The following is a 17,962-nucleotide window of genomic DNA, read 5'->3' as shown; positions in this document are numbered from 1 at the left end:
GACAAAGGAATGTAAATGGGGGTGATCAAGGCTAAGAACGGTGTTGATAGTGGCACATTAAGAGATCAGAATGTGTTAATGGCAGGACAGCGTTTGGCAGTGTGTCAACAGGCAACTAGGAACAGTTGGCCCAAGTGGAGTGGAGAGGAGGGGGGCAGTGGTGAGGAAAAAACAGATCTAATCCATTTTCTAATGGAAAACAGATTCCATGGGAACGTGCCGGAGGAAGATGGTGAGGTGTTGGGGGTGATGGAGGAGTGGACTAGGATTTCCCGGAAGGAACAATAGGGAATGCTGAGGGGGGGGGGGGGATGTTTGGTAGTGGCATCATGCTGGAGTTGGCAGAACTGGCTGAGGATGATTCTTTGAATGTGGAGGCTGATGGGGTGAAAAGTGAGGACTGGGGGACCCTCTCCTGGTTTTGGGAGTTGGGGGAAGGGGTAAGAGCAGAGGTGCAGGAGATGGATCAGACATGTTTGAGATCTCTGTCAACCAGAGTGGGTGGGAAACCACAGTTAAGGAAGAATGACCTGGCAGCAGTTTTGGAAAGAAGCATCATCAGAACCGGTGTGATGGAGGTGATAGACTGGGAGAATGGGATGGAATCCTTACGGGGTGTATGGTGTGAAGAGCTGTAGTTGAGGGTAGCTGCGGGAGGGGACGGTGTGGTAGCACAGTGGTTAGCACTGCTGCCTCACGGTGCCGAGGACCCGGGTTCGATCCAGGCCCCGGTCATTGTCCGTGTGGAGTTTGCACGTTCTCCCCGTATCTGCATGGATCTTGCCCCCACAACCCAAACATGCATAGGTTAGGTGAATTGGCCATGCTAAGTTGCCTCTTAATTTGAAAAAAATAATTGGGTAATTAATTTCTTTTTAATAAAAATAGTTAGCTGTGGGAGTTGGTGTGCTTGTAATGGATACTAGTGGACAGTCTATCCCCAGAAATTAGAGGTCAAGGAAGGAAAAATACCTTTAGATGGACAACGTGAAGGTGATAGAGGGTTGGAAATTGGAAGCTAAATTGCTACGTTTTTTCAGGTCCAAATGGAACATGAAGCGGCAATCTAATTATCTTGCTTTGAAACATTTTTCTTGTGTTCTATAATCACTGACCACGAGGGGACCAAAACTAGTCATACTACTCTCTACATGTGGCCTCACTTGAGGTTTATTAAGAAGATGGTATTTCTTGTATTCGGTTGTCCTGAACTTTCAATTCCTGATTTGCTTTCCTGATGGCCTTTAAGCACTGCTCATGGACCTTCAATGAATGATGCACTATGAACCACAGCAGTCCTTTTGCTCAGCAGCTGGGGACAAAAGACGCTCCCTGTCTGGTGTGTTCATGCATAGGATTGCATCATGAATAAATCTGTATCCTTTCAACCTGAAGGAAGCAGGACAAGTCATCTCGACACTACATAATGTGCATTCAAATATCTTTTCAGCAGCTTAATGACCAAATTCCCCAAGTGGACAAAGACTGATTTTACTGAAATCAGATGCTGGAGAGCTGCTGTGTGTTCGAGATGCCCTCTTGATCTAAATTGGCTTTGTTTTTATTAGCGGGAGACCTGGTCCAACAAGTACAGTTCTTTTTGACTCTTATTTTTTTATAGGTTTTGGTGCTGCCTCGCACATACACACTTGAGATGCATGCCATCTTATTCGAAGTACAGACAGCCGCCTGATTGTATTTTTCCTTTGACCAGCAAATCTATTTGCTACGATTTTTGTTTTATCTTTGCTTTCATTGTGCTCTCTTTTTTTTTAGTCAATCCACTGGCCAACTGAAGGCCTATTCATACGTGGGTGTGAATGTTCTTTGTACATCAAAGTCTATTTGGATATCAGCTGCCAGTGAACTCTTCCTGAGAGCGGAAAGGAACACATTGGCTATTCTGTAGTATTGAATTTATGCCTTGTGTAAATTTTTCTCTTGTTACAATATGCATGTTTTAGGTGATTTTCTTGTGCACTGAGGTCATCGGGCGCACTTTGCATTCACCACTCTCTACCCCCACCCCCAGTGGATGATATCGAAGAGGTGGTTTGCAACTCTCATGACCTGACTTTTGACCTTTCGTTGTCATGACAACCCATTCCCCCTGGCTTGAAGTATGTTATCATAGCAACTGGGCTGAGTAACTGACTTCCATGCTGGCAATTGGGAGGAGGTGGGCAGGGGGAGGGGAGGAGGTGGCAGTGAAACCGATTTGATGGGAAGTTAATGCCATTTGAGTCAGTGATGTACTGTGCAAGAGCATCTGTTTGTAATAGGTAAACCATCAGTAATGGCAGTATCAAAAGAAAATTGATGTACAAGTTGAAAGGAACACTGAAATCAACTCCCAAGTAGAAACACAAGTTCCTAGGCAATCATCTGCAATTGTGTATATTTTTTTCCAACTTGTTCGGTGTTTTTTCCTGCTGTGAGTCACTGGGGTGAGAGAATTGATTTGAGTCACATTTTGAATCTACAGCAAAAGATCAATTTAAATTTTAAAAATGCGATACTTTTCGGCAGTACTTGCTAACAGGTATGATTGCCCATCTATGTTACTCGCCGTGGGTTCTGTGGGTCCTTGCATGACGAGCCTGATCCTAGCGCTGTGCCTCTGACCACACACTTGGCAGGTGCTTCCAGAAGGCGGGATTGGTCCTTGGACTCGTGATCACACTGGAATTCCTTTCTCGGGATCACTGGAATTCTTTTCTCGGGTTCTTTTTCCAGACCTCCTTTGCCGTCAGGTGTTCTTGAAGAATTGCCCCTTCAATCAGGATGTTCCTCCTAGTAGGTCTCTTCCGAGCACGGATCTCCCAGGCGTTCACGTCAGTGTTGCATTTCTTTTTTTTTAATATAAATTTAATGAAATGGAAAATGAAATGAAAATCACTTTTATTGTCACGAGTAGGCTTCAATGAAGTCACTGTGAAAAACCCCTAGTCGCCACATTCCGGCGCCTGTCCGGGGAGGCTGGTACCCAATTAACTTTTTCCAATTGAGGGGCAATTTAGCGTGGCCAATCCACCTACCCTGCACATTTTTGGGTTGAGGGTGAAACCCACGCAAACACGGGGAGAATGTGCAAACTCCACATGGACAGTGACCCTGAGCCAGGATCGAACCAGGGACCTTGGCGCTGTGAGGCCGTAGTGCTAACCCACTGCGCCACCGTGCTGCCCAGTCTGTGTTGCATTTCTTGAAGTAAATCTTCAGGGTGTCTTTGAAGCATTTCCTTCGTCTTTGTCGTCCTCTTGTTCAGGAGCCTTCCTGGAGCTGGGCAAAGAAGATTTGCTTTGGCAATCAGGACTTTGGCTGGCCCAGCGGAGTTGGTTTTGGATGATCATGGCCTCGATGCTGGTTCAATCGGCTCCTTCAAGGACACTGATGTTAGTACACCTGTCCTCCCAGCTGATAAGGAGAATCTGTCTTCATAGTGATGATATTGATGATATCCAGGGTTTCGAGGTGGTGTCTGCATAGTTCAGGTTTAGTTTCTGAGCTGTGTAGAAGAGCTGGGAGGACGACTTCCTTGTACACGAGGATCTTGGTATCAGCACGGATGTAACGGTCATTGAAGACTCGCATCCTTGAGTGTCTGAAGGCAACGCTGATGGATTGGACATATTGGATCTCTGCATCAATGTCTGCCTTAGCTGAGAGGTGACTACCCAGGTTGGGGAATGGTTCCATGTTTGGTAGGGTTTCTCTGTTGATCTTGATGGAGGGAGAGACCGGATCTGCCCTGGGGTGGGTTGGTAAAGAACTTAAGTCTTGTTGAGGCTGAGATCAAGTCTTTGCTTTGCTTCCACAAAGTCACAAAGCATAGCTTGGAGATTCTCTTCCGAGAGTGGAGATGGCGATGTTATCTGCGGACTGAAGTTCCATGATTGATGTCAGTGTAATTATCTTCTTGGATTACGGCCATTGAAAAGTTTTCCACCCATCCTGTAGACGATGTCCACTCCACTTGGAAGCTTGCTTTTGACAAGGTGAAGGACAGTGACAATAAAGATGGGGGAATGGTGGAGGTGATGACACTTCCCTGCGTGACTTGAATCAAAAGGTTTCTATCTTGTTTTTTCTTTTTCTTTTAATTTTTAGAGTGCCCAATTCATTTTTTCCAATTTTGGGGCAATTTAGCATGGCCAATCCGCTGACCCTGCACATCTTTGGGTTGTGGGGGCGAAACCCACACAAACACAAGGAAAATGTGCAAACTCCACACAGACAGTGACCCAGAGCTGCGATCGAACCTGGACTTCGGTGCCATGAGGCACCAGTGCTAATCACTGTGCCACCTTGCTGCCCTGTTTCGATCTTATTTTACTTGGAATTGAAAAATGTTTTGAAATTTACTTTTTGTGGTTCATTCAATCACTTTCATCCTGTAGGCCCTCTATTGTTTAGAAATATTCACTGCCTGTAGATTTTGAACAACAGTGACTGAAATGGTTTGGTCTTACGGCAGCTATGACAAACCTGTAAGAGAGTGGCTATGCCCTTTTTTAGTTTTTCCCAGATGTTATGCCTCCATAATATTGCTGCACCTTGAGGCACATTGGGCAGAATGAGAAGTACACCTGTAAAGCACTTGGAAACATGCAGTATATGCATGCAGATTTGTTCTCGGTTGTCTCACTAACCTTGAGGCATTACAGTTAAATGCACTATTTAACTGCAGTACTCAGGCGAACAAAGTAAGCCATCATCACCTACCATTAAAAGAAATACATGGCACTGCTGCCTCATGGTGCTGAGGTACCAGGTTCGATCCTGGTTCTGGGTCACTGTCCGTGTGGAGTTTGCACATTCTCCACGTGATTGTGTGGGTTTTGCCCCCACAACCCAAAGATGTGCAGGCTAGGTGGATTGGCCACACTAAATTGCCCCTTAATAGGAAAAAAATGAATTGGGAATTGGACATTCTAAATTTAATTTTAAATAAAACGGATTGATGGAATAATGCTGGCCATTTGAATGGTCCCTGCTCCTCTTGGTTGCAAAACGTAATGTTCAGCTAAACTAGTGAAACTGGTGGACAATGTGTCTACCAAAAGGATGTAGCAATGATGCATCAGGCCAGGTTACATGCCAAAGTTCTTGTGTGGTTCTGAAAGCTCATCACATTCTAGCTTTGGGCTTCAGTGTTGTAAAATAGAGCCTAGCAGCTTTAATAGTAATGCTGCTCTTTGCTAACACACTAACCACAATGTTCCGAGTAGGCTGTCCCAAAATCAAAACTGAGACTAACTGAGAAATAGCAACCTGCCATTTTACACTGACCTGGGTGGGGAGAAGTGGGCGACTCGGTGATGAGCCATATGGGTGGGCTTAAATTTTTTTTTAAAGTTTGCTTTGTAGACCCAGGAAAAGCTGGAGTGCTCCTGTGTTCTTTACATACAATTTGTACTCTACTATGGGCAATAACTGCTGCCCTGTCAACAACACACTTTTGTACTGGCCGTGCTACAATCTCCTCTGAGCCCTACTTGCCATGGCTCACATTATACAGCAAATTTCTTTGAACTGACCCAAGTTGTGAGTGGCCTGTTTATTTTGAAGCATGGCACTTTTTCCAGGTTAATTTGTGGCTGTGAACATGGGCATTTTAGAGGGAGTATTGTTCCCAAGATTGGTTAGAATCCCTACAGTGCAGACGGAGGCCATTGACACCCTACATAGGCCCATTCCATTGCCCTATTCCTGCAATCTCACCCTAAGGGGCAATTTAGCATGGCCAATCCACCTGACCTGCACAGCTTTGGACTGTGGCAGGTAACCAGAGAACCTGGAAGAACATGCAGACACTGGGAAAAGGTGCAAACTTCAAACAGACAGTCACCCAAGGTTGAATTTGAACTTGGGTCCCTGGCACGTGAGTAAACAGCTAGCCACTATGCCTCTGGTTAAATTTGCTGATTAAATTGACAAGATGAATCACAGACCAAGAAAGTTATATTCAAAAGTTGAACCGTGTTGATTTAGTAGGTGTAAATCAAAGTTGCGATGATGTAGCAACCCGGGGAAGTTGTGCTACAAAGCAATTTTGCATCTAAGTTTATGGGATCATTGATGAAGGCTGTTCCGTTCGTGTGGCACATTCAGTTCAGGAGGAAAGGCCATCTTGAACAAGGCACTGATGGCTGTAACCTTCGCACAAACTTCCCGACAATGAGATGCGATGGACTGGGGGAAAATTGGAAGAAACTAAATAATTCAAAAGCACTAGCCTTCACTTTTGCACTTCTACACAATGTTGGCGTTAGTATAAATAGTTTCTTGGCTGGTGTCCAAAATAAGTTGTTGCCTGTTTTTAAACACTATCCTAATTGTACTTGACTTCAAAGCTACTAGTATAGCTGCTTCCTCTGAAGAATGCTCCACTGAGGGTGGTTAGCACTGCTGCCTCATGGCGCCGAGGACCCGGGTTTGATTCCATGTGGAGGATGCACATTCTCCTCGTGTCTGCACGGGTCTCACCCCCACAACCCAAAAAGATGTGCAGGGAAGGTGGATTGACCACGTTAAATTGCCCTTTAAATGGGGCAAAAAAAGAATTGGGTATTCTAAATTTATTTTTAAAAAGAGTGCTCAACCTAAATCTCATTTCAACTGTTCAAAATTACTGTAGCCATTTTAAAATTTCCTTCCAAATTCATTGGATGTGTGAGCTGGAGCAGACAGAAGAAAATACTTTTGAAGTGGCCTATCTTGGCTGCCACTGAATATTTTTGGAAATTTTATTTTCAAGAGCAAGGCATAACTTTAAAATTTGTAAGCGGCAGAATGGTGAGAATTTTTTTTTTCAGTTCTCATAAATTTCTTGTAATTTTTCTAAATTATTTCAAAGCTATGCTAAATACTATGCCATTCTTTCTTCCTCCTCCTTTCTATCTCCCCCCCCCCCCACCCCAGCATTTTTAAACTGGTGGATTCCAACTGGCTGATCTGCCCTATAATTTGGTTTTGTGGCTGGAGAGGAATGTTTATCAATGGAATTCAAGAAGCTACTGCCCAATCTTCCCTGACTTACAGTTAACTATCTGAATTTTATTTCTGTATTTTTCCACGGCTAACCATTCATCCATGGGCCTATCCTGTCTTGGTAACCGCACTGATCTCCTCTAACATGGTGCTGTGTTTGAGCTGCTGAATCATTTCTCTTCCTACTTTACACGCTCAAAGTGTAAACGTGTGTCACATCTTTTGTCTTCTAAAGCACTAATCTTTTGGGGGCACTTGATGTTAAATGAAATGTTGAGCTGTCTTGCGGCTACTGTCATCCTTTTTTCTGAACTACAAAGAAGTGAATTGCTTGTAGTAATCTCTTGCACTTCTACTTAATGTTAGAGGAGAAGATTAGAACTTTGCATCTTCCAAAAAAAGGCTGATTCTATTTTCGGTCTTTGATTAAATGTATTATTGTTAGTCCAAACACATTACATGGGACTGAACCATTTGTTGCCCTTAGAATTGCTATCATTTGTCTGTCCAAATCTTCTATTTTAGTACCACTATTTTGGTTGGTGGTTACATTCTTCTTTATTTAAAAAATCGATCTTTTGTCCTTTTATTATTCTAAGGCTTGAGGGTAAAAATTTATATTCTTGACAACCATTTTCTCTGTTCAATTAACTATCTTGGGCGCGATTCTCCGAGCCCCGTGCCGGGCAGGAAAATCGCTGCAACTGCGTCACGCCGCCCCGACGCCAACGAGCGATTTTCCGAGGTGTGGAGAATCAGCGTCATTTGGCGCGACACCGGTTGTGGGCCTCCGTCCTCGGCCGGGCTGCCGATTCTCCGGCTCGAATGGACCGTGCGGAAAGGGCAGAGTCCCACTGGTGCCATTCACCCCGGCTGCTGCCGGTGGGAACTCTGCGCGAAGGGTTGGGGGGTCGGTCTGTGGAGGGGGAGGGGGGGGCTCCTTCCCGGGGGGGGGGGGGGGGGGGGGGGGGGGGGGCGCTCCGATGAGGTCTGGCCTGTGATCAGGGCCAACCGATTGACGGGCCAGCCTCCTGTTTCCCCCCTCCCCAGGGCCTACTTTGTTGCGTGGCTGGCCCCTAAACCCCCACGCCATTTGCGTTGGGGCCGGCGCACTGATGAAGTCCCCTGCGCATGCGCGGTTTGACGCCGGGAAGGGAGGCTAAAGCGGCATGAACAGCTCCAGCGCCATAAATCGTTTGTCCTCCTGCCCATTTCACACCGTCACGAAACGCAGCGGCGTTCACGGTGGCGCGAACACTTGGTCTCCATTTTGCAGAATCGCACTCCTTAATTTTGAGCCTACTGGATTCAGATTCTTCGAAATAGAAATTTGTCTCAAAGTACTAAATAACACTGTGGATAGGATAGCACCCAAGGCACATTTCTACCTCTGTGTTCACAATGTTAATTGAGTGCTTTTCATTTTTCCCCCCCCCCCCAATTAAGGGACAATTTAGCATGGCCAATCCGCCTACCCTGCACATTTTTGGGTTGTGGGGATGAGACCCACGCAGACACTGGGAGAATGAGCAAACTTCGCATGGACAGTGACCCTGGGGTCCTCGGTGCCATGAGGCAGCAGTGCTATTTGAGTGCTTTTCGTATTGAACCTGGCGTTTGCTTTGCCCAAAGGCAGGTCCACAGAATCCCTGCAGTACAGAAGGCAGCCACTTGGCCCACCAAACCTTTGAAAAAGCACCTAGGCCCACTACCTCCCCTATCTCTGTAACCCTGCACATTGATCATGGCCAATCCACCTAAGCTGACTGGGAGGAAAGCAGAGCACCTGGAAGAAACCTACACCGATATGAGAGAACATGCAGACTCCAGAGACAGTCACCCAAGGCTGAATTGAACCTGGGTCCCAGGCACTGTGACCACAGTTCTAACCACTGTGCCAGGTGCTGCCCTTGGCTTGTTGTCTGCTTATGCTTCATCCTTGGCCATTACTGTGGCAGTTTTTTGTCAGTGGTTGTTTGCTATTGTCTTCCATTCTCCAGGTATCCAGTCTACCTCTGCTTGAATGAGAATCTCCCCCTCGCTGTTGGCATTATTCTGAAATACTTACCAGCTAACTGAGTTAACCAGCCCCAATTGTAGCGGTTGTTTTGCTCCATGCTGAGAGGTGGTTGTGTGTGTATCTGGTTTCAGTCTGACCACTGTAAAACTGGTTTGATATGATCTGTTTGCTGCTCTTTTGTGTTGCTTGGAGGTGAAGAGTGATTCCTATCAGTTTTGATCCTCCTTTGAACCCTGATGTACGATTTGTTCCTTGAAAGGTATGGACCTGTCTGCAAACCAGGATGAAGAAAGTGACCAGGAAACTTTCCAATTAGAAATCAACAAAGAAACCAAAAAGTGTGCTTTCCGAACCTGCACTGGAAAATACTGGACGCTGACATCTAATGGAGGGGTTCAGTCTACTGCCTCTACAAAGTAAGTGGATACAAATTCAGTAATAAGCCTCAAGCTGTAGGGTTATAAGAATTTGAAACTACCTATTTTGTTTAAGTCCTGGCGGGGAAAGGTTTAGAACTTGCACAATATAAAATTAGTTTACATCTTCTTGATGATCTTAATCCAGGTTATTTTAAAATCAGGCCTAAACTGGAATTTTCAAAACTGCCAAGACTTTAACTTGACTAGCACTAGCTACTCTGATTTCAAATCCTGTAAATTAAGATTAGCTTGTTCCTCCCTAATGCAGCTGGTATCTGTAGTAGATTATGGAGCATAGATTGAGGCATTTAAAACAACCCCATTCTTTTCTGTGCTAAAAAGCATGCTTTCTGTGCAAGTCGACCCTCATCTTTCAGCTATGAAAGTAGTCAATCTCAATTTCTCACCTTGGAAATGCATCTTTTACTTTGCTAATGCCAAGTTGGCACATGGGATCAAGCAGGTGATACAGGCTGTGTTGCAAAGTTGATGCACAGGACCTCGAGACAACCACGTAGAGAAGGCCACATGTGGCATGGTGAGTGCCAAACAGAAATGGGTCCTCCAGCAAAACTAATGATGCTCAAAGCGACTTTCAAGCTACAAGTTGTAACATTTGCTCATTCTAAGTAACTCCTGCAGTGTGAGAATGCTGTGTTAATGGTGTGCCGCCAGCCTGATCTTGAGAAGCATGTATCAGAATGGTTACATTGTCCTGTAGTGGGCCAATTCGAACATCAGGTTTAGCAAAGATTTCAGAGCAATAGCTTAGATGGTGTAGCTGTTTCATAGAATGAAATGTCTTAGCGTTGCAGTAGAAGAGCAAGATTGCTCAGCGATTACCATAAGATCGCCAGTGGAATTTTCTCAAGTGTTGTCTCCAGCAGGAAAAGTGGAGGGCATCCTGCCATCTGCCTTACCTGCTCTTCCTGTGGCGTATTGAAACACCTAGAAGGAAAAGTGGAAGGGGAGAGCCCCACAACATGCTGGCGGGGCAAACTCTGAATGACCCTGCCTGACCAGCAACCTTGGCTGCTGATCAAATAAAACTTTTTTTTTAAACGAGCCCCCAACCCTGACACTGCCAGGGCATGACACCTCTCTCTCTCTTGACAGTTAAAAAAAAATTTTTAAGAGTACCCAATTATTTTTTTTCTCCAATTAAGGGTCAATTTAGCCTGGCCGATCCACCTACCCTGCACATCTTTAGGTTGTGGGGGTGAAACCCACGCAGACTCAGGGAGAATGTGCAAACTCTACACGGACAGTAACCCAGGGCCAGAATTCGAACACGGGTCCTCAGCGCTGCAGTCACAGCGCTAACCATTGCGCCACATGCCGCCCTTAACAGTTTTAAAACACTTTAAGGAGGTACCTTTGTACAATTGTTCATTCAATAAAGCATGCCACATTAATATGAATCACAAGTGTTATTTTGTCTGTTTCAAAATGGTGGCCACTATACCAGCATTGCACATTTTATATTTGGTCTTGAGGTCAGCCCACAGTTTTTGGAAAGATCTTTGAGGCTTCAGTGTGTGTGTCTGCCCCCTAAATTTGGCATTGTAATTGTTTATACATCTTCAAACTCAATTGAAAATTAGGCAAGGATTAAAATTCCAAAAGTTTGGTCTCCAACACTGTGTGGCTGTTCCTTTTTGTTTAGAATGGGATGAATCGGGTAGACTGTGGCAAAGGCCTACCACCTGCTGGTTGTGGGTTAAGGAGTAGGAGTGGCGCAGTGGTTAGCCCTGCTGCCTCACAGCACTGAGGTCCCAGGTTCGATCCTGGCTGTGGGTCACTGTCCATGTGGAGTTTGCACATTCTCCCTGTGTTTGGGTGGGTTTTCGCCCCCACAACCCAAAGATGTGCAGGTTCGGTGGATTGGCCACACTAAATTGCCCCTTAATTGGAAAAAGTTAATTGGGTACTCCGAATTTATTTTAAAAAATTTATACACTTGATTTAATTTTTAAATGAGGACTTTAATCACTGCAAAGCATCAAAACAAATGAAACTAAGTGTATTTTTGTGTCAAGCTACAAGAAATATATATATTTTTTTCATTTTATTTCACAGAAATGGCAACTGCTACTTTGAAATTGAATGGCGTGGGACGAGAATTGTTCTGAAGGCTGCCAATGGAAAATATGTGGCAGCTAAAAAGAATGGGCAGCTGTGTGCTAGCATAGAAACACCAGGTCAGTCCAGGCTTCCAAAGTAGGTAGGCATTTCTGTTGCTTCTAACTTCTTTACACCTTCCCTCCTTGCACCCAGCATTGGATGTGTTTGCAAACTGTCCTAAATGAGGCAGTCTTTACGTGGTGCCATGGAGAGGTGGACATTGATGTGCAGTCCTATTTTTAAGGCGAAATGGAGGAAACTGCCTTTTTACACATCTTGTTTTTCCACTGCTGATTTGTTGACCTGTTGCTAACGTCTGCTCAGTTGCTTTAGGCCCACATCCTGTGTCTCACTGAGCTTTGCTTCTCCAGCCCAGCAACTTTTATCTTTGATTCTTGACTTCCTTTTCTACTCTTGCATTAATCTCCCACACTTGTTTTGGTTTTTTTTTTGGTTTTTTTGCACCAATTAATTTTCTGAGAGAAATCAAACTATGATTGTTTCTTTACTCCCTGTACCCGGCACCCCATCACCACCACTACCCCCTAACTGTGGCATATTGTGCTCAGAGGCTGCCCTGGTTTCATTCTGAAGCTTTCCACAAATAGGACCTTTATTCCAGTCAATTCTGGAATGGTTTAATATCGCAAATATTATCGACCCACATTGGCCAGTATGCAATCAAAAAAAATTGTCTGACTGCACCATAAAAGATAAATTTACACTTACTCATACTGTTAAAAGTACAACATCACCAGCCTTCATTCCCCCATCTCCCTCCCCACCCCCCCCCCCCCCCCCCCCCCCCCCCCCCCCCCCCCCCCCACCCACCCCCTCTCCCTTGCCCCTGCTGGAAATCTCCTAACTGGAAAGGGAATCGGAGGTTATGAGAATGAGAAAAATAACAGCCACGACTGAATGGCGGAGGAGACTCGATGAGCCGAGAGGCCTAATGCTGCTTCTATGTCTTGTGGTCTAATACATTTGTCTGATAGTAATGCCTCTGAACCTCTGCAAAACTACAATTTATTTGCTCCCCATTCTCCCTCCTTTCTTCTAATTCTTATAAAGTTATCAAGTCTGCCATTCTCCGATCTAACCTGCCTTCCTGGGGCCATCAATAACGTTTAAATTCTTTCTATCGCTCCAAACGTTGTCTCATCATAAGGTCACACTTGACGTTCTGATTCAAATGAATGCTGCCCCTATGTTCTAGCATTGCCTCTTCAAACTTGCTGCAAAGGCCATTCTCTACTGCACTACTATGTCGACCATCCAAATGTTCTTCTCCTTAACCTGACAAGCACATAGCATAAGAAGAATGAACTCCTTCTTAGGAAGTTTAAAATTAGTTGGACTCCATTATTGTCGAGACTCCAAATATAACCTTTTGCTTTTAGCTGCTTGCCTTTTCTTTCTTAAAGCATTACAGAGTTATATAAAAATTCTTGCTCAAAATAGTGGCACGCAACTGGATTCATTCATTCTTAAAAATCAGATTAAACACGAGCTGCGTGCTTCTCATTAGCCAGCAGATTTTGACGAGCATGTTCCTTTCCTGACCCAGACGTTATGAAGTCTCTTTCTAACCTTCCATGAATTGATGATTGATGTTCCATTACATTTTGTTGCTAAAGTAGGATGCTGTTAGTTTTTCGGTCCTTTTGCAAATCACAAAGCAGTATAGGCATAAGAAATTCTTGGGTTTAATATTGGCAAAGAGAGATTGTTACAGATAAACCAATGTTTCAGTATTGACGAGGAGTGTTGTAACTCCCCAGGGAATTTGATGTTTTTCACTCGCCTCCACATCTTTGTAAATCAAGACAGTTGATCATATTTGACCAGGATAGCAGAAGGCTACTTTTCATTTAGCAATTCCTACTAATCTGTGCACTGGTACTAGGTGCCCTATGCTAGCAATAAGCAACTTTTCTATTTTGAAAACTATACGATGGCTACAACAGTTTTTTTGCATCTGCCAAACTTAAATGAATTAAACTTTTGTTCTCGAGTCATATGTTTATCCTGAATAACTGTTTTAGTTAAAATACCTTCTCCAGTGCAGATGAACTGGAAGTTTGTTTTCTCAACCTTCTGATGGAGACTTCCATATCATTTTGAAGTGATTCTATAATTCTGCGTAACTGAATCCAGTTAGATTATTCCATCCCCTGATTGTTTTTGCTTCCACGTGTTTCTTTCCCTGAATATGTTGACTCCTTATGGGGGTGCTTTTCCAAAAGGGTGGGTGCACTCTGATATCTTTATACTGAAGTGACCACCCTGAAATATTCACCTGTTCCTCTTTTTGTTTCCAGCGGAGACTGAAGAATTCTTAATGAAGCTCATCAACAGGCCTATTATAGCCCTTCGGGGAGAGCATGGCTTTATTGGATGCCGGAAGGTAACTGGAACCTTGGACGCAAACAGATCCTCATATGATGTCTTCCAGCTAGAGCTTAATGATGGTGCTTACAGACTGAAAGGTAAATGATCCGGTTGGTGCGTGTTCCTGCAGAATATGGTTCCTTGAATACTGGGACATCACTCTGTTTTTCGTGTTTAAGTCTGGATAGTGTATGTAGGTGAACTTTGCCACAAAGGGCATCACAGGTGACTCTACTCCTGTTCTTCGTTGACAGCCACACGTGCATGTTACGGTGGCACAGAGACTAGTTTTATACTATCTCTTCCTTGTTCTACTTCCTCACAAAGGTGGTAGGTCAGACCTGTGCCAAATCAGGCTGTGCTTTAGCTAGTGGGTATCGGAGGTGTGAGGGGAAAGAATTGAAGCTATTTTGAACCTGTTTACTATTCAGTCGCCTGAGCTACCTTTTCAACTTAAACCAGTTCACTGATATTCCCTAAGGTTAGAAATTAAACGCCTGCCTTTCTGCTGTTTACCTGGATTAGTTATTTTTTATTAATATTAAGCGCCAAGGGCTCAAATATAGCATGTGATTGCTACCCACAACGTGCTACAATAATTACACAATCTTTGCATCAGGAGATGGATGCAGGTTGAGACTATCTTGAATGGTGTATACATTTTGTATATTCAATTTAGCTTTGATACTATTTGCTCTTCTGAGTCAGGACTGGTTCTCATTATGTCTTTGTATTTCCTTTACAGATTCTACTGGGAAATACTGGATGGTTGGAAGTGACTCCTCTGTCACCAGCAGCAGTGATCAACCTGTGGATTTCCTGTTTGAATTCTGTGATTACAACAAAGTTGCAATTAAAATCGATGGGAAGTATTTGAAGGGGGATCATGCAGGTGTGCTGAAGGCATCTGCTGATGGCATTGACTCCTCAACTCTCTGGGAGTATTAAATGCACTTTATATATAAATGTGGCTTTCCAGCGTTATTTTATTTTTATTTTTTTTGCAGTAGTCCTACCATGGGTTGCAATGCCTGCCTGCATTTCACAACATATCGCAACAATTTTTTAAGCAAATTTTCTATATTCATCATGACAGTAGTTGCTATTGAAGGATGTGATGTACCTAGGTCTGTGCAGGCTGTATAATTCAATTCTACCACATGACATTCCTATTAGCATTCCTTTTTTTTGTGTTGGTGGTTTTTTTTGGGCTATCTAACTTTGGCATGGCCAAAGTTTTATAGTTACAACCTGCTTCATGTGCCACTGGCCATGGATTGTAGCTGCTGCACTAACTGCTGCTCTGATATTGCCAGCCATGATCACAAGTGCTTTGGTCTTGCCGGGCTGGGAGTTTGATGGCCACTTGCCTCCCCTTGTGAAGGGAGAGAGGGTGCAACTGATGAGGGGGGAGCTCTTTGTGCTGACTCGATACTGGATCTCAATGGCCACTGTGAAAGCCCATCCTCTTCAATAAGGCAGTTTAGTTCATGAGGACTTGAGCACAAACTGCACACTCATCCTCTCCAGGGATTGAGCAATTTTCCTGCCTCTAGCATTTAAAGCTAACTGCATTCTTACAGTGAACAATTAAACCCAGTCACCAGAACTCCTTAGTTTCCGTTGTAACTGAAGATGATGCTGTCGGAGTTATATCCATTGGTTCTAGGTATCTTCAGAAAAAGAACAAAAGCTGGCACAAGAGAATTGTATGGGGATCTGTAGAACATTTTAATAATATCTCCCCAAATAACTGTATGGATGTGGAATGACCAAAGCTGGCCTTGTGTGTACATTCCTATTGTTTATCCGATCTGTAGTTCAGCAAGTTGCTTTCATTATGTGGAGATGTTCTCTGGAAAGTGCATTCCATGTGTATGTGACTTTCTATCTCACTGGAGGCACAAGACTAGTGCCTCCAGTAACTGATTTTTTTTTTCTGCCATATGTTTGTTCTTTAAAAGTTGGAAGAGACACCATCAAATAAGTTCCATATAATCAACAGTTAATGCCTCACAATCGCAAAACAAATGTTTCTTAACTGCTCAGATTGGGCAAAACACTGGACACAGCCATCTAGCCTATTACTGGAGGTCGGGATGTCGTCTTGTTAGCTCGTCCCCAATGATCTAATGGCTACTGGAATTTTTTTTGTTTGTAATGGGATTATTTCTGGAATGTTTAACGCCTTCACTCTCCTAGAACTTGAAAATCAGGAGCCCTGCCTCACCTTAACTAAATTATGATGTGCCAATAAAGCAGACTAAACTGGATATCCTAACAATCCAAATCAGGTGGATCCTCTGGGGGGAAAACTGGAGCAGTCATTTGAAAAATGCCCATCTTTGATCAGAATTACTTTCTTGGAGATCTGATTTGAGATAGATCCAAGATCTGACCAAGTTCATTTTGAACTATCGAATCAATTGTAATCCAGTTCTGGATCAAACATATTTGTTTAAAAAAAAAAGAATTGGAACTTTTAAGGCAGGTTTTTAAAAAAAAAAGGTTTCATAGGTCTGAGTGAAAAATGGACAGGCATTTAGTTATAAACTATTACTTTTAGTGGTCCATGGTAGGATCTCAATACAGTTCTGCAATCACTGAGCAATGTACTTTATGGAAAATGCATGTGGTCTTGTAACTTGTTGTGGAGGAAAATAATTGCCAAAACCCACATCTTGTTCATGTGGAACCTCTTGAGTATTGTCCTAGGAGCAGATTCAATTGGGGTGAGGGAACTTCTGAGGTTAACATTCGCCTTCCAGTGTATGGTAGCCTTATCTAAAATTTACTGAATTTTAGTGCATGGTCCAAAAAATAATTAGATTTATTTTTTAAGTGTTGGTTACACTGTGCTGTGCAGAAAATTCAGGAATTGCTTGATCCAAAATTCTGCTTCTGTGTCAAGACACCTTCAGATGTTCGAAAAGGTCCGGAAAACGCTCCGCCCTCATTTATCAGGACAATGAAAATGGTGCCAGCTTAAAGGTTTCACCTCTCAAATGTTGAATCATTCCACCCAAATGTATCGTGTAGAAGTAACACTGTATTCCACTTTATTTTGAACTTCTCTCTTTTGTACATGCCATTTATGTAACTTGAGGAATGTCATGTCAAATAAAACAAATGTTGCATATGCCAAAAAAAATCCACAACTGTGTTCATCACCGGTGAGTGATTTCTGAATTATCAGTTTAATTCTTTTGCTAAGGAGCGACAGAATTTTACAGCACAGAAACTGGTCAATTGGCCAATCCGAGTATTTACATTGAGCATGAACATGAGGAACTTTTGGAGTCGGTCAGACTAAATTTGTCCGTGAGTCTCTTGAGGCTGACAAAATGTCCTTCTGAAAACAAGTGTGTTCTTTCAGGCGGTCGGTGCAGATTTGATGGGCCGAATGGTGACCTTCTGCACTGTAGGGATTCTATGGAATGAATATTCCATAGAAGGGGTAGCATGGTGGTTAGCATAAATGCTTCACAGCTCCAGGGTCCCAGGTTCGATTCCCGGCTGGGTCACTGTCTGTGTGGAGTCTGCACGTCCTCCCCCTGTGTGCGTGGGTTTCCTCCGGGTACTCCGGTTTCCTCCCACAGTCCAAAGATGTGCGGGTTAGGTGGATTGGCCATGCTAAATTGCCCGTAGTGTCCTAATAAATGCAAGGTTAAGGGGGGGGGGGGGTTGTTGGGTTATGGGTATAGGGTGGATATGTGGGTTTGAGTAGGGTGATCATGGCTCGGCACAACATTGAGGGCCGAAGGGCCTGTTCTGTGCTGTACTGTTCTATGTTCTAATATCTGGCTGGGAAGAAAAGTCCTTCTATCCATGTCAAAGGTTTTGCAGTGGACTTTTGCAGGGGGAAGCTGGCACAGATTGTGGGCAGAATGGCCTCCTTTGCTGCACTATTCTTTGCCTGGGGGTTAATATTAGGCTTATGAATATATATAATTAATGTAAGTGGCAATATCTATTGCAAGATTCATGGAAATACTCCTAATGTGTTTATGGTTTT

The 17,962-nt window shown here is 43.8% G+C and overlaps 1 protein-coding gene across 1 annotated transcript in view; it reads left to right on the top strand.

Moving 5' to 3' along the window:
• Positions 1-17,102, top strand: part of fscn1a (fascin actin-bundling protein 1a) — a 32,502-nt gene extending 15,400 nt beyond the window's left edge. The window contains exons 2-5 of the mRNA XM_038819651.1: positions 9,273-9,429; positions 11,512-11,633; positions 13,878-14,045; positions 14,693-17,102. Coding sequence (XP_038675579.1) covers positions 9,273-9,429; positions 11,512-11,633; positions 13,878-14,045; positions 14,693-14,895 — 650 coding nt within the window. The 3' untranslated portion in view covers positions 14,896-17,102. The remainder of the gene's footprint in view (positions 1-9,272; positions 9,430-11,511; positions 11,634-13,877; positions 14,046-14,692) is intronic.
• The last annotated feature ends 860 nt before the right edge of the window (positions 17,103-17,962 follow it).

The sequence above is a fragment of the Scyliorhinus canicula genome, chromosome 15 (assembly GCF_902713615.1).
Source record: "Scyliorhinus canicula chromosome 15, sScyCan1.1, whole genome shotgun sequence".
Classification (NCBI taxonomy): Eukaryota; Metazoa; Chordata; class Chondrichthyes; order Carcharhiniformes; family Scyliorhinidae; genus Scyliorhinus; species Scyliorhinus canicula.
The sequence above is the reverse complement of the archived record's forward strand: the minus strand, read 5'-3'. Positions and strand labels throughout refer to the sequence as shown.